This window comes from Ursus maritimus, unplaced genomic scaffold (genome assembly GCF_017311325.1).
Source record: "Ursus maritimus isolate PB19 unplaced genomic scaffold, ASM1731132v1 scaffold_33, whole genome shotgun sequence".
In the NCBI taxonomy this organism is placed as follows: domain Eukaryota; kingdom Metazoa; phylum Chordata; class Mammalia; order Carnivora; family Ursidae; genus Ursus; species Ursus maritimus.
Window position 1 is genome coordinate 20102249 of NW_024425897.1, and position 16393 is coordinate 20118641.

Consider the following 16393-nt stretch of genomic DNA (forward strand, 5'->3'; position numbering starts at 1 on the left):
CGGGACTCTTCCCCAAGGTTGGGATAGAAGGGAGAAGAGGATAGGTGGGCACCAGCAAAAAGCGTTCTTCTAACAGGGTGTGGATTCGGCCAGCATGGCCAGAGACCACATCTGCCTTGCCCACTGCCGCATCCCCAAGGGCCGGGACGGAGCAGATGCTCATTAGCACGGACTCTCCGAACAGCATCGCGTATCCTGAGGGGGAGGAAGCACTTCCAAAAACCAGAAAGGAAAAACCCAGGCCCCCAGTTTTTCCTGGATAGTCCTACTTTATTTTTGGCTACATCATCACAAAGAAAGGCAGGGGGCGGTTCTGCATGCACTGGAGGGCGTGTGCTCTAGGCAGGGAGGTGGTTACATTTGTCAGGGACAGCGTGTGCCCAGACCGGGGACACCGTGAGCTCGCTGCATGCTGATTCCAGCGCCAATACCAGCGTCAGGCTTGAGCAATGCAGCCAGCATGCTCTCTCCTAGGGGCAAACAGTGGGGAGCAGGTGGGCTGAGAGTGGGCGCCACGGGGACTGGCGGAGGGACAGGGTCAGGGGGCAAGATGGCGGCCAGGAAGTCATCGGCCATCTTGGGGAAAGAGAAGAGCTTGATGTTTAGAAGGTTATTGAAGGCAAGAAATCAGAGTCTTCCGATGAATTGCGCAGGGAGCTGAGGGTGGAGGCATTGACTGGGACAAGTTAAAAGGTTTGGAGAAAGTGAGAGCTTGAGTGTCCATCTGACGACGTCTATGGACGCCAGGCTGTCAGACAGAGGGAGGTGATTTTCGAGGGGGAGGACAATGGAAACCGGGAAAAAACAAGCCTTTCTCGTGGGGCAGTGACAATGACCTGACCCCAGCCTCATATTTGTAATGTACATTCTCATCACCTTTTCCTCCTCTTTATTATTATTTTTTAATTTTTTAGGAAGAAAGACTGAATGATTCGTGATGGAACCATGGCCTTTGGCGTCAGGATCTGTCACTCTCTGAAGCTACAGATTCGTGATGGTATTTTATTCTCTCGATGATTTGGTGAAGAGGGTGCAAGAGATAGAGAGATTGGGGCAGAGCCACAGACAGAGAGATTCAAGGCGATCGTGAGTGAGAGACAGGACTCCAGAGAGCAGAGAAGCAGAGAGTCGAAGACGGCTGGGACGGAGTGGTGCGTTCACTTAACTAAGAGCAGAGGGAGGGGGAAGGCTGGGGGCTTTGGAGAGCCCCCCCTCAACCCCAGAGCTCTGGTTTCTAAATGCCTTTTGCACCTCCTTGGGGAGCCCAGGGGCTGAGGAAGCCCTCTACTCGGTCTACACAGCTGGCGAGAGGCCGTCGTGCCCCGGGGCAGCGCCAGCAGCTGGCCCAGCTGGGGGACACCTGGCTCTGCCACCAGGAGATGTGGACGGTGTTGAGAAGCACGGTCCTAACCGGAACTTCAGGGTGGGGCCAGTTTGAGTTTGCTGGTCAAGCGGGGGAGGGGGTGAGGCTGGGTTAAGGTATTTTTTGCTGTTGCTATTTTACCCTCTTAGAGGGAAAGGAGAAGGGGAGAGAGATGGACAGGGAGGGAGGAGTGTGAGGAGCTCAGAAAGAGAGTCTGATGGGGTGTAGGGTTAGGGAGAAGGGGAGGGAAGGGCGGGAGATGGGGGCGCTAGAGAAAGGGTGTTGGGTTTTATTAGGAAGCAACTAGATGGCATCCTGAAAGAGGAGGCTACTAAGCCCCTTTGTGTGTTCTGCGTGTCCACGTCTGGATGCATTTGGGGCCAGGAGGGTGCGTTCCTAGTCACCGGGGAGTTTAAACACGGTGGTCTCTTTTCCGGGCAATTGGGGGGTATGGTGTGGAGGGGCAGTGGGGGCCTGGATGCTCTATTTCCTCCCCAGTGCTGGTCCTCACAGCCTTGTTCCGGTCTGCTGACAGCTGAGGGTATATGCAGACACGACACAGGAAACGCAAGTTGTGTGTGTGTGTGTGTGTGTGTGTGTGTGTGTGTGTGTGTGTGTGTTCAAGGCCTGGAGGGTCTAAAAACAGTCCTAAATGATGAAGAACCTTTGCAGTTTACCCAGAGAGGCTGTTAAACTAAAGCCTCCTTGTAAAAATCTCCGCATCCCTCTCCCTCCTGCTCTACCCTAGAGGGACCAGAGAGGGGCTGCAGTCAGGGCCCGCACCACAGCATCGCAGACGGAGGAGAAAGGTCTTTGGCAGCAGTGCCCAAGGTCAGGGGGCACCTCAAAGGCAGGCACAGGGAGGGAGAGGGTGGGGGAGGCAGAGAGAAGAGAGACCAGAGTGCGAAGGGCAGCTGGGTCAGGCTGGCGGGTGACCTGGCACGGGGTGGGGCATGGAGCCGGAGACCTGGGGGCCCATCCTAATCGCTCGACACATGGTTCTCGTTCTGTAGCTGGTGCCAGCGCTCAATCTTCTTGTCCTTGTTTTTCAGACACTCGTACCAGTGTTTTAAGCGTTCTCCCTTGGCCGAGATCCCCAGCTGGCAGCCTCCTGGAGGGCAAGATGGGGAGTCAGAGGCAGGCGGTCAGAGTGGAGGGGACGCATGGGACTCTCACTCTGGACCCAAATGTCTAGTTGGGAAAAACTGCCACCAAGCAGTGACCCCTCCCTCACCCTGGGATCCTTCTCTATGGAGGGCTGTTGTTACGATGTCATTACTACTGGCCTTCTCTGCCTGCACACTAGCTGCTCGAGAACCTGCCACGGCTCCCTATTAGAGTATCAAGTTGTAGCTTCACGCTCTCATTTTCTAAGACCTTCTGTAAGTCACCACCCCACTCACTGAAACTTGTCCCCCACTACTTCTGGGTACCCACCGTCTATTTCCAAAGGGTCAGCTTGGCCACCCTGTGCTGTCCTGCCTCCACACCTTTGCTTGGGCTGTGTCCCTCGCCTGGAGTGCCCTCCCTGCTCCATCTTTAATGACTGTTCGTCCTCGTCATTTGAAGGGGAGCTGGGAAAAATTAGAACCCTCCTCCAGGACTCGCAAATTGATTAAGGAGACTTCCTTTGCACCCTATTTTCTGAAGCCACAGACCCCACTCTCCTCTGTGATTTGATTATCCACTGGAGGTGATCTGTTCAGCAAATAACCAGTCATGACCCAACCACCCAGCTTTGTCAGCCCTTGCCTATAAAAGCACCCCCAAATTGGACCCAGATCAGTACCGTGGGTCCCAATGTGGCGTTTGGACGATGCGGCCACCAAAAGACAAGGAGTGCCCTGAACCCTCCAAGAGAAGCCTGGATCCTTAAGGCTCTTCTCTCCTGGGAGGATGAGCTTTTTTCTGGGAGTTAGGAGCACTCACCGATGTAATCGTTGGACTTGCCGATGTCATAGTCCCAGACCGAGATGTCCAGGGACTTCTTCGCCAGGTCGCTATGTTTGATGTCATAGAAAAACTCCTGGATGCAGCAGAGAAAGACAGGTGAGGGGGAGGGTCCTGAGCCTTCAGCATTAGAGGCTAAGAGGCTGAGCCCTAGGGATTCAGGGACCAAGGGGAGGCCCTTGAACCGGGCATCTGGAAGCAAGGGGGCCCTCCTGCTGGAGCCTTTCACCTGGGCCTGACAATCCCCTTTCAACAAACACTCTGTATAACAAAGTCTCTCAAGTCCTGTAATTCACATTTCAATGACTCTCTAAAATTGGGAAGGCTGATGGGGTTTTTCTAAGAGAGCTGCTCCTGGTCAGGTTCCCTTGAAGGCAAATGGCCGTGAATTCAGTCCTTCCATTCTGGTAGCTTCTGAAGTGGGTTTTCCTCTCTCTATCATTTAGAGATTAAGGGTAGTCGAGGGCTCTGAGGCTGACATGAAAGAGAGGTGCTTAGGTTCCCAGACAATCTGACTTTTTACCTAACTTTTCGGCCTAACTACAAAATTCATTCATGTTCATCGTTAAAACAAACGAGGAAGCTAAAACAAAGTCAAATAAAACCCAATCCCCCAAGCCTGTCATCTAGCTACCCCAAAGAGCCACTGTCAACATTCCCCATGTGCGACCACATTAACGTATGTTTTCAGAAGTTGATATGAATACTGATTGGAATATTATATGAAACACCCGAATATTATATAAGGTATAACATGAGTATACTGCATCGTGACAGCCTTCCTTTCCCATTTTATAACATATGGTAAAAAACCAACTTAGCGTGTTAGCAAGTATCTTTCTGGTTTCATTTAATGCTTGTGTGGCTGTCCCTTAACCTAATCTCAACAGTTGAGAATTTAGGTTGTTTCCAACTTTCCGCCACCATTAGTGATATGCTAAAAAGGCATGATGCAACTCACTCATTGTGTAAATCCACGATAATTAATTTAGGATTAATTTGAGACATGAATCTCTGAGTTTGAAAAGTCGTAAGATAGAGAGCAGCGGACGTACATCATGATGCCATTTGTGACCAGTAAGAAAGCCGGCTACATACCTATTTGTCTCGTATATTTATAAATCCTGGAAGTGGATAATACAGTTGCTTCAGAAGAAGAGAAGTAGGTGATAGAGGCTGGGGAAGGAGGAGGATTTTGACTGGATACCCTTTGGTACTTTTGGAATTTTCAGATATGTGACTGTATTACCTGTTCCTCAAATAAATGACATTTAAATATTAAAATGTTAAGGCTTTTGGAGCGGTTTGACGAACATCCCTTAGGAAGTTGGACCGGTTTGTTCTCTTACCCATGGTGTGTACATTTCCCCACAGGCTCACCAACACCGGGTACCAACATTTTACAATATTTTTGTGCCAGTTTGTGATGAGATCTGGTGTCTGGCCTTGTTTCATACCTTCTCTATTGCTAATGAGGCTTATTGGCTATTTGGATTTCTTCTTCAGTGACTTGTTCAGACTTCAGGAGAGGGTAGGGCAGGACAGCAGTCGTTGGCTCCTTACTCAAAATTCAGGAGTCAGAGTTGGGACATTAGGGGTCCAGCTGAAAGAGGGCCCTGGGAACAGGACGCCCTGAACTACTGGCCAGTGATGCTCTGAGCTCGGTGTACCAAGAACATTCTCCATGCACGCTCATGTGGGCACATGCATTTCAAAAGCAAAACAACACAAAGCACACTGTACTGTAGTTTCTTGGCCCGCTTTCCAACATTTGGTAAAAGCCAACGCTAGCTGACTCTGATCTGACATCCGATCATTACATTCAACAGATATTTCTGGACCCCTCGTATCTGACAGCTTGTCAACAAGTAACTGAAATCCAGGGGGATAGCATGAGATGCAGGGACATGTAAAGCCTGCAGGGGTTATAACACACCGACTTCTGAAGGATGACTAGGAGTCTGCCAGAGAGGAAGAGAGAGAGATGGAAACCCAGGACAAGGCAGCAGCAAGCACAAAGGCTAAGGGAGTACCAAGGACCCGCGTGAAGTCAGTGCGACTTGAGGACGGGAGTATGAGATGGGCAGGGTGGGACGTGAGTTTGAATGGGCTTGACTGGCACACCAAGAAGTTAAGGAGGCCCTGCTGGGTTAAGCAATGGGGATGAAAAATTCAGATTCGTTCTTTAGAAAGCTCACGCTTATGTGAGGACGGCCTGAACACAAGGAAGGGAGTCAGGAGTCTACTGCAAGGGTCCAGATATGAAGTGCCTGACAAGTGACAGTGAGACAACAGGAAGGGGCACATTCAATGGGTATGTAGATAGTGGCCTTAGCAGGACTTGATGCCCAGGATGGACATGGGGAGTGAGGGAGAGAGAGAGGGTAGTGCCAACTGGGTGGATGGTAAAAGGCATCACTACCCCAATTTATTTCCTCAAAGTTCAGGACCACAAACTATTAAGACGTCAGAGATGATTTCATTCAATCTGTCTCCAAATGCAGCTTCTTCCTATGACATTTCTAATCAATAGGCTTTTGTCTTAGGCTTGATTCCCCCTGGTGACAAGGAACTCATTACCTATCCTTTAGATAATTCAAGTGGACCTATGAGAGAAAGCTTTTTTAAAAAAATATTTTATTCATTTTAGAGAGAGAGGGCATAAGCGGGGAGGGGTGGAGCAGAGAGGGAGAGGGAGAAAGAATCTGAAGCAGACGCTGCACTGAGCAGGAAGCCAACTCGGGGCTCGATCCCACAACAGCGAGATCATGACCTGAGCTGACACCAAGAGTCGGACGCTCAACTGACGACGCCACCCAGGCGCCCCTGGAGAAAGCTTTTTTGGTGTGCTTTGTAACATTCTAGTAGGGAGCTTGTTCCTCTCTCACACACAGGCCGTCTCTCGGCGTGACAACAATGGGGCAGCCTTACCTCGTTAAACTCAGGATTCAAGGTTTTCTTCTTTATTTGAGTCTTGTGTTTGGCTTTCTTTCCCATGTCCGGTTTCAGCCAGCTGAGAGGAGACAGAGATGCTATTGTGGAGGAAGTTTAATGAGTAAGATCAGCCTCTTGACCCCAAAGGCTCCTTCCCGAGTCAGGAGAATAACTGAACAAACCAGAAAGTGACTTAACGTTAATATGGCCGACGTGCATCAGAGCAGCTACCGGGCACTGTGCTAAGCACCTGGGGGATATTTCATTCTCAACACACCCCGATAGTAGAGCTACAATCACCCCTTTCACAGGCAAGGAAATTGAGCACCCAGGGAAGTTGAGACATGGGCCTCAGGTCACACAGCTGGGGACGCAACCCAGTGGTTGCCTCTGGAGTCTGGCTGTTAGCTAGTACTTGACCCCCACGGATCAGATTGAAAGCCTGGATGGCGGTGCCTAGAGTTGCACGATTACCCCTTAGGCTGCCCCCAAGTCCTGGGGAGGCAGTGACTGTATAGAGAGAAAGGAGAAGATGCAAATCTGATTATAATCAATCCTCCTCAAAAATACTCAGTTGCTCAGTGCCTTCCCTCTGACCTCAGGGTAAAGTTCAAAATCCTTGATATGGCTTTTAAGGCTCCATATACGATCGGATCCTTGCTCCAGCCCAGCCTGCTCTTGTGCTATGCTCTTCACCCCACTCCCCATTCACTCTCATTTCCACCCCAGGGCCTTTGCACATACCATTTCCTCTGCCTAGATGGCTCTTCCCCAGTATAAGCATAATGCCTGGCACATAGTAGGTGCTCGATCAGTATTTTCCGGGCAAATAAATTAAATGGGCCAAAAACTCCTAAGAGTTGGGACATCTGGATTCTGATTGAAGCTGTCACTAGCTGTGCAACTTTGAACCTAAGTGTAGCTTCGGCATGCCTCAGTTTCCCAATCTGGAAAGAGGGCAAACATTTTTCTTCCTTACTTACAGAACTGCTTTTGGGGATAATTTATTAGTTTTTATTGAAGCATAGCTTCATAGTGGACACACAATGTTACATTAGTTTCAGGTGTACAACACAGTGACTTGACAAGTCTATACTAGTGCTGTGCTCACCACAAGGGTAGTCACCATCTGTCACCATGCAACACTACTGCAATGCCACTGACGATATTCCTTCTGCTGGGCCTTCATCCCTGTGACTCGCTCATTCCATGACTGGAAGCCTGTACCTCCCACTGCCCTTGAGGACAATTTTATTATTTTATTTTATTCTATTTTAATATTTATTTATTTATTTATTTATTTATTTATTTATTTATTTGAGAGAGAGGGAGTACATATAAGCAGGGGGAGCAGAAGAGGGAGAGGGAGAAGTAGGCTCCCCGCTAAGCAGGGACCCCCACACGAACCCCCCCACGTGGGACTTGATCCCAGGATGCTGGGATCATGACCTGAGCCAAAGGCAGATTCTTAACCGACTGAGCCACCCAGACGCCCCTTGAGGACAATTTTAAAGAAGGGAAACAAAGGGGGGACTGGACGGTATGAAGTGCTGAGCAAAGATAATGGGCAATTTTGATTTTAAAAATCTTTACTCGATCTTAGACTGATTCATGGCCTCCTGTTAGCCTCTCCACAATGGCTACCTGGGCAGCTGTTTGCGGGTGACCACAGCAACGCTCCTTCTCAGGGATTGGGTGGATGGGAGAAGGGGTGGTAGGGAGAATTATTTAAGAAAAACAGTTTGCCTGTGGCTGGGATGTAACAGAGTGCTGGACAGCAGCCCATGAGCTAATTTTCTTTATTGGACCATATGAGAAAACAAAACCCAATTACTCCTAGAAATCAAATTCATCCCCAACTCATGTGTTCTTTTGTTTACTAAATCCTCATTCAAAGGAAATCCGAAGCAAAGTCTACCCTGGCCTGATTTTTTAGCCACAACCCTAAGGGGAGCACTGCTTTCTATTATGAGGGGGGTCAGTGGGAGGGAATGTCTCCAGGACCGGAGGGAGCATCAGTAAACACTCTTTGCCATGAGCAGGAACAGCAGGGGAGTGACTCATAACTGTAACGGCAGATGCTAATTGAGCACTTACTATGTACCAGACCCCATGGCAATGCTTCTCTCAGATCTCCAACTGCAGGGGCAAAATGGGCTGGCAAGGTGCTGGGCTCTGAATTCACCACTACGTTTTCGCTGTGGCTGCGCTGGCCCTGGCTTCCCAGCCGGCACCTGGGCCAGCAGGGACCGGAGGCAGCCCCACTGCCGGGAGATGCAGGGCTCCTACAATGGGCGCCTTTGTGCTCAAGGATTCCCCATCACCTGAGCTGACACTTCCTCAGAACTGTACTGCAATCTGAGACTCTTTCTGCCCAACCGTCCTCCCAGCCCCTTCCTCCTCCCCACCTGCTTCCCCTATGGTCCTCCTCTGACTTCCTCTCAATTTTTCTTCACAGGTGTTTTCCCCAATAAATCTCTTGCACATCTCATTTAGCCTGGGAGTCTGCTTCTTGGAGGGCAGAACCTAATGACCAGTATTCCTCTTCCCATCTTACAGATGAGGACATCAAGGCCCAGAGATGTGAAGGCACTAGCCAAAGTCATACAGCTAGAGAATATTGAAGACTATCGGCTCTAAGATTCAGACCCAGGCGGTCTGGATCCAGAGCCCAAGCTTTCAATCATATCCATAGAAACACACATTTAGCTGCCACAAGGCAATGCAGAATTCTACCGAGAGTAGCCAAATACTACTGTGCTAGGCACATTTTGAATTGCTTTCTATCTGATACCTTCTTTGAGCCTTATGCCTTGTGCCCATCCTTGGACGTAAATGGAGCTACTGTCTCCATCATAGCAACGAAGAATCTGAGGCTCAGAGAGGTTAGGAGAACTTGCTTATAGTTACACAGCTAGCAGGTGGCAGAGATGGGAGTGGAACCCCATGTGTGATTCAGTGGTTGCCATGAGAATGTGCTGGGCGGACCTCCAGCTACAGCATCACTGACCGAGGCCCCAGCTGCTGCCCTTGGAAACCCAGCCATGTTCGTGCCAAGGCCCCGCTCCCGGCTGATGACTGAAGGTGGCAGGAATATTATGGTACTCCTGCTCCTAGGAGACGCGGGGCTTGTCTGATGGCTGGTTTTGGCCTTGAGGACTCTGAACTTGCATCCAGGATGCTTCCACTGGCCCGTCTCTCCCCTCCGCTCACATGAGTCAGACTTGCATGGTGGTCTAGCAGCCCTCCCGTCTCCCTCACTCAGGCATTTCTACTAGTGAAGCCCTGGTCTGTTGAATCCCATCTTGGCATCATTCCAGAGGCTCTGGACTAACACAGATAACACGACTCTCTGACTCCCCATGGTGGAGATTCTGGGAATAACCCAAAGTCTAAGGCCTTTTCTTTGAGCATATCCAGATTGCACTGGGAAAAGCTGGATTGCTTCTTTGGCGGTGGGGCTCTGGACTGCTGGAGGGACATGTTGCTGATTCCAGGGGGCTGCAAATGGGGTTACTGAAACCTTGTTGACTGCCTTTCTCCCACCGGAGGCGACAAAGCCCCAAAACTCCTCATATGGACAAGTGACACACTAGTCTGACTGTGTGATACTCCAGACTCACACTCTAGCCAGTTCTGCACATTGTCTCACTGTGTGACCTTGGGCAGGTTCATTTCCCTCTCTGGGTCTCAATATTCAGTGATCTTGGGGAAGCTCTCTGGGTTCTCCCTTTGCAAGGATCTAGGACCCCCTCTGGGGTTCATTTACAGTCCCAGTGACTCACAGCTTGACGAATGGATCTGAGTAGCCATTGGCGTCCATGGCGGCCAGGTGCACGCAGCGTATGATGCCCACGATGAGGCCTCCCTGCTGTGTGCTGTACATGAGGGACACCAGGATCTTGCCACGTTCCTCTATGTCACCGATACGTTCTACCTGCTGTAGTAGGAGAAGAAGGCGTATGAGCCTAGGAAGAGGAGGCGGCCAGGCAGCAGGACGGATGGCTAGCGTTAGGGAGGAGCCTGTGGAAAGCAGGAGGAGCTAGCCTGCCCCAGTGTGGTCAGCACCACGGACAGCAGACACCCCCCAGTCTCCAGGGACCAGCAAGAGGTGATAGCAACATTGGTGAAAGTCCAAGGCACATGGGTGGGGGGGGCTTTCCTCTGACTTAGACAAGGACAGAGCCCTGCGTGATCACAGGTGGGGCTGGACCATGGTTCCACTCTGAGCTCAACCAGTCTTCCCACAATCATAGTCCCTGGGTCCCAGGAAGGACCTGGGCAAAGAGCACAGACGTGTAGCCCAACCCAAGCCTCTGCCAGCCTGCCCTGTCACCACGGAGGGTGGCATCACTCTGGTCCTGCAGAACTTCCAGCAGAGCTTCTGCCAACAAGGCAGGAACTCAAGGGTGCGTCCTGGGTATGAGAGGGTGGGTCCCCTGCAAGGTGGGGGCTCCAAGTGGGAGGAACATCCACTCGGTCTCATGTTCTAATGCATCGGGCAAGCGTACCTCTCTCATGGTAAACTGACAGGCAAGTGGTTTTAGGAGAAAGAATAAGGAAGGGTCCAGGAGGGAGAGAAAAGAGAGATGGCAGACCCCGACTGTGGCTTCAATACCCACTCAGTGCTCACCTCCTCCTCATAAAGGGCCATGCCTCGGGCTGACCCAGTGGTCCCGGCACGCTTCATCTTGGAGGAAGGAAACAGAAGGGAAAGATGAGTCTACGAAAGACCAGAAAACCCTCACCCTTCCATTAGCATCCAGAGCCAACTCTCCAAGCTTCTGTGGCCCTCCAGCTTTTCCCCTTTTAGACAAAATGTATATAACGTTAACCATTGGACAGGCCATGTTAATGCACACCAGCCTATGATATAGGGTACATTACTAACCCATTTACAGATGAGGACACTGAGAACCAGAGTGGTTAAGCCACTCGTCCAAGGTCACACAGCAACAAGTAGCAGAGGCCCCCATACACAAAACAGATAAGATTTCATCTGCTCTGGTAGAAGTGGCATAGGGGTCTTGGGGTCTGAGTCACCAGGTACTTCTTCCCCCATGGCTCCTAAGGTTCTTTTGTGGGATTCTAGTGCTTTGGGGAACACCATGTGAAAACCACAGGCTAAGTCCAACCTCCCCACTTTAGGGATGAGGAAAACTGAGATCCAAAGGGGAGGGGAAGCACTTATGAGGCCCCTGCCCTCGGTGGGGCACATGGGGGTAGTTGGTGGTGGGATGGTTAAGGGCAAAGAAGAAAAGAAGATGATCAGTAGGGTCCCGTGGCTGCTCCTGGCCTCTGCCTGTCCTGCCACCTTTGCGCCTCTGGGCTGGTTGCATCCCTCACAGCAAGATGGGCAAACTCAGGAGCTGGAAACCCAGGTGGGGGCCTGGCCACCGTCCTGACCAACTGGATTCACTGAGTGAGGGCTGGAAGAAGGGGCCTGAAGAACCAGCTGTTACAGGCAAAGGCCCAGAGGAAATGCCTCACTCTTAGGATTGTCTGTAATGATTTATTTGGAGCCTGGCATTTGGTGTAAATTGCTCCTTGCAATTTTCCTTGTCGTGTCTTGTTCTTTCGCCTGTGCTATACAAATGTGGTGTGGCTCGCAGATATCCCATCCTCCGGCCGGCCATCTGGTGGGAGGATGTTGCAGGATTTCCCCTCCTGCCCGTGACGGCGTCCCCGTGGGGAGCTGGCCCGCTGCCCAGGGGGAGCAGGTGCCCTGGTGGCTGCTGGAGAGCTGGGCTCTGGCCGGTGCCTGAGAGCACAGCCACTGACTTGTGGTATGACCTTGGCAGCTCACTCCCCTCTCTGGGCCCAAGGTGGCCCATATGTAAAAGGGGTGGATTGGATTATCTCTAAAAATAGATTGCTGGGTCCCACCCTCCCTCGCTAAGTTAGGATCTCCAGGGAGTTCTTACTTTGTAAAGCTCTGGTTTAAAAATCTCCCGTTGAGAACTGTGTCGTGGCCACCACTGTTCACTGTACCACACGGCTTGCTACTGCCAGCACGGCCTCTGGCTCCCCCAGCGCCAGCCGTGGAGGAGGGGAAGTAAGGAGGTCTCTGGCTCCTACTGTCCTCATAGCACCGCTCACCATCGTGCCCTCCACCGAAGGGCTGAAGAAACCTCATTGTTACAGGCCGGGCACAGTGGCTTCTCCGTGAAATCAGATGTGATCAGAAATCCACTGAACTTCTGACGCACAAAGTTCCTTTCCAGCGGCTGGGGGGGTGGGGGGGGGATTGCTCAGGACTTCAAAACAGATCTGCGCATCCCAGGGCAGCTCTGTGTGCACTGCAGGAGGCCAGGGAGACCTCCCTGCTGGGTCTTTTTGAAGACACCAGTCTGTGTGTTCTCCACGCCAAACGTGGAACGACTGAGCCCAAAGACACCCAGCGAGCACGCCGCACACGTAGAAACGTGCTTGAGACTCCACAAAGACGGAAACCATCTTGTTCTTTAAAAAACAGTGTCTTCCTGTTATGGGTAGTTCTGAGCATTAGATATTTTCTCTTCCCTGGGGTCAAAAGCTACTGCGTAATGACTGCCAGTGGAAAAACAGGGGACAGACTCAGGTATCGGCAGTGTTTCTGTTTTCATCTGTGTGTGAGCTTTTAACAAACGTGGGGACCTAAGGCACGAATGCAAGTCAAGATCTGTGGACCCTCTCCAACAGGGTCGACTATAACTGTGATAAATACACCTGCTATGCTTTTTCTGGACAATGCCAGCATTTGGGTGTTTGGTTTTTTTTTTTTTTTTTTTTAGATTTTTTAAAAATTATTTATTTATTTGACAGAGATAGAGACAGCCAGCGAGAGAGGGAACACAAGCAGGGGGAGTGGGAGAGGAAGAAGCAGGCTCATAGCGGAGGAGCCTGATGTGGGGCTCGATCCCAGAACGCCGGGATCACGCCCTGAGCCGAAGGCAGACGCTTAACCGCTGTGCCACCCAGGCGCCCCTGGGTTTTTTTTTTTTAAACGAGGGAATTTCTTATCGATGGCAGCTAACTGGTGTTGGCGGCGTTTTTCTCAGGCAGCGGATCCCAGTGAAGGGATGGATGTTCACTATATTTTTCTAACTGACTTGCCCTGCCTGCAAATACCTGTTTTTAATTATGTCGATCTCTTGTGCTGTTCCTGTAACTTTGTTATTAAAATACACTAAACTTTAAAACATAAAAATAAAAATAAAAATCTCCAGTTGATTCCGAGGCCTGGCCCAACTGGAGAGCCTCAGTTTGGTTCCTGTTCTTTCCCAAAAGGCGAGCACCACCCCTCACGGTAACAGACCCATCGCTTTATATGGGCTCTCACACCAATCCTTAGAAGACCCTATGAAGTTGGTACTTATGACATGATTCCATTTTGCAGATGAGAAAACTAAGGCCTAGAGAGGTTAAATAATTTGGCTCAGACTATAAGTGGCGGAGCCTGAGATTCAGACCCAGGGAGTCTGGCTCCAGAGCCCGTGCTCTTCAGCACCCTGAGACCTGGCCTCCTGTCGATCTGCACGGCATTTTATGAATTCGTGACTGACACGTGGGTCAGGCAGAATTATCTTCCACGATAACCACAGTTAATTTACGAGTGCTTATTAGACACCAGGTTCTGTTCTGATTCTATGTCTCATACACCCTCCTCTGGCACAGGTCCTGCTAGAACGCCCACTTTGTAGACAAGAAAAACGAAGTTCAGGAGAGTTCAGACCCTTGGCCAAGGCCAGGGAACGGCAAAGTGACAGAGCCGGGCTTTGAACCCACAGCGCACTGCCCTTCCCAATTTCACCAAGGAGGACTCTGCTGTCAGAAGTGATGCCGGCACAAGGTTGGTAGAAGGCAGAGGCGGGATGACACCCCCATGCTCTGACCTGACACCTCCCTCTGACCTGAAATCTCCCTCCCCCTCTTTGCAGGCCCAGAGGAAGCCCCCCAGCCCCCAGACTCTTCTCCCCCATCGTTCCCTCGGGGCAAAGGCACTCACCGGGATCACCCGCTCCAGACAGATATTGAAATTCTTTTTCTGGTTGGGCTTCAGTTTCTTGAGTGAAAATCTCGTCTCACCAATAAACTCGTTATGGCCAAATTTGTCCTCATCACAGACAGAGATCCTGCGATCAACGTAAGGGGTGGGGAGAGAACGCAGAGCCTGTATTGAGCAAATACCATGTACGCCAAGAGCTATGATTGATTCTGGCAGGGAGTGTGTAATGTGCATAGGAATAGGTCAGTTTCCTATTTATTGAGCACCAGGCCAGCTCCTTCATGTTTCTTCTTTATTGCAGTGTGACTTACAAGCAGTAATGTGCCCACATTTTAAATTTAGAGCCTGCTGAGTTTTTGCATATGCATGCAAGGATGTAACAGCCACCCAGTTCAAAATATAGAGCATTCCGGCTCCTGGAAGACCTCCACGGTCCCTTCTAGTCATGACCTCCCTTAACAATAACCACTCTCTTGGCCTCTGGTAAGATTCACATTGTCTTGTTTTGGACCCTCATACACATAAAATCAGATGCTTGGTTTATTTTGCTCAGCACTATGTTGGTGGCTTCATCTGTGTCTATAGTGATGTGTCCTTTTCACTGCTGTATAGTATTCCACCATGGAACCATACCCTAGCGCTTCTGCTACTGATGGACATTTGGTTTCGACCAATTTCTAGCTTTGAGCTATTACGCATAAAGCTGCCACAGAACAGTCCTGTCTGAGTCTTTCTGCAGGCACATGGATCTTCCCAGGGGTGGAAATGCTGAGTCACGGGCTACAGAGAAGTTTAGCTTTGGTAGAAACTTCTAAACAGTCTTCCAGAGTGGTTCCACCCATTCTACCCCCACCAGCAAGTCATGCCCATTCTGGTTGCTCTTCATTTTTGCTAACTTTTATTTTGTCAGTCTTTAATTTTAGTCTTTCTGACTGAGCAATAGTATCTCATTATAGTTTTAATTTATCATTCTTCGGGGATTAAGGAATACTTTATGGCCATTTGAGCATCATCTTTTGCAAAGTTAGACCAGGAACTTAGTCAATCTCTCCTCCTTTAATTTGTTCTCCTTGCAAACATCTGAGTTTCTCACTTTAGAGCAGAGACCGGAGACCAGAGAGGTGGATAATTTTTCCCTGGTAAGAGGCAGAGCCAGGATTTGAATCCAGGTCTCTGTGAATCCTCAAACACTATATTGCCCTTTGTTATCTACTCCGCACAAGTGAGTAGGAGAGAGGTACACACAGAAAGGGCAGGTCATGGAAAGTTTCCTCAGGAGGCCAAAAGGACCCGTTACGGCAATGATAATTCATCCTGACATATACCAAAGGGGAGGAAGGATGTGTGCCCCTGAGGCATGGGAGGCAGTCTGAGGGGCAGGCTGGGACCAACGGCATCTTGCCCCTTGGCCATCCACGTTTGTTGAACAATGTGCAAAGTGCTGGAGAGCCAGAGCACCCTCGTGGCTGAGCCCCATGCTGTTTAGGACTGGAAAAAAAAAAAAAAAGTGTCTCTACTTGGCTGGTGAGCATGTAACCAACCCCGTCCCTCTGCAGGGCAATGTGTCCCCAAAGACTTAATCATCATTTCTGAACCAATAATGCCAGTTCTAGGAATTTATCTCAAAGACATAAGAAGTGCAAAAATATTTAACTACAAAGATGTTTATCACGGTATTGTTTCTAGTTGTGAAAAAGCAGAAATAACGTATGCATTCTATAATGGGGGACTATTTAAGAAAAATCATGAGATAAACATAAGAATATAATTGTGTATGTGGAAAGCAGGGTTGTAATTAGCCAACACCAGGGAAAGGCAGAACCATAATGCAACACCAGTACACACCCTCCAGAATGGCCAGAATGACAAAGTATTGATGAAGCTGTGGAGGAACCGGGACTCTTGTACGTTGCTGGTAGGAGTGACAACTGGTACAATCGCTATGGAAAATTGTCAGTTTCTTCTAAAGCTGAACATATACATACACTATGATTCAACCATCACGCTCCTAGGAAGAGAAGCGTGCATAATACAATGTTGCTAGAATGTTCCTAGCACGGCTATTGTAATAGCCCCCAAATGAAAATGAACCAAATGTCCCTTAACAGTAGAATGGATAAATAAAACTGTAGCATAGTCACACAATGGATACGGAAGAG

The 16393-nt window shown here is 49.9% G+C and overlaps 1 protein-coding gene across 2 annotated transcripts in view; it reads right to left on the minus strand.

Moving 5' to 3' along the window:
• Window positions 1-2343: 2343 nt before the first annotated feature.
• The window catches only part of RPH3A (rabphilin 3A), a 64640-nt gene continuing 50590 nt past the window's right edge, over window positions 2344-16393 (minus strand). For both annotated transcript variants that reach the window (XM_008688900.2, XM_008688901.2), the window contains 6 exons: window positions 14235-14361; window positions 10881-10937; window positions 10033-10187; window positions 6245-6326; window positions 3293-3389; window positions 2344-2474 (listed from right to left, as the gene is read on the minus strand). In XM_008688900.2, the coding sequence (XP_008687122.2) occupies window positions 2344-2474; window positions 3293-3389; window positions 6245-6326; window positions 10033-10187; window positions 10881-10937; window positions 14235-14361 (649 nt within the window). The remainder of the gene's footprint in view (window positions 2475-3292; window positions 3390-6244; window positions 6327-10032; window positions 10188-10880; window positions 10938-14234; window positions 14362-16393) is intronic.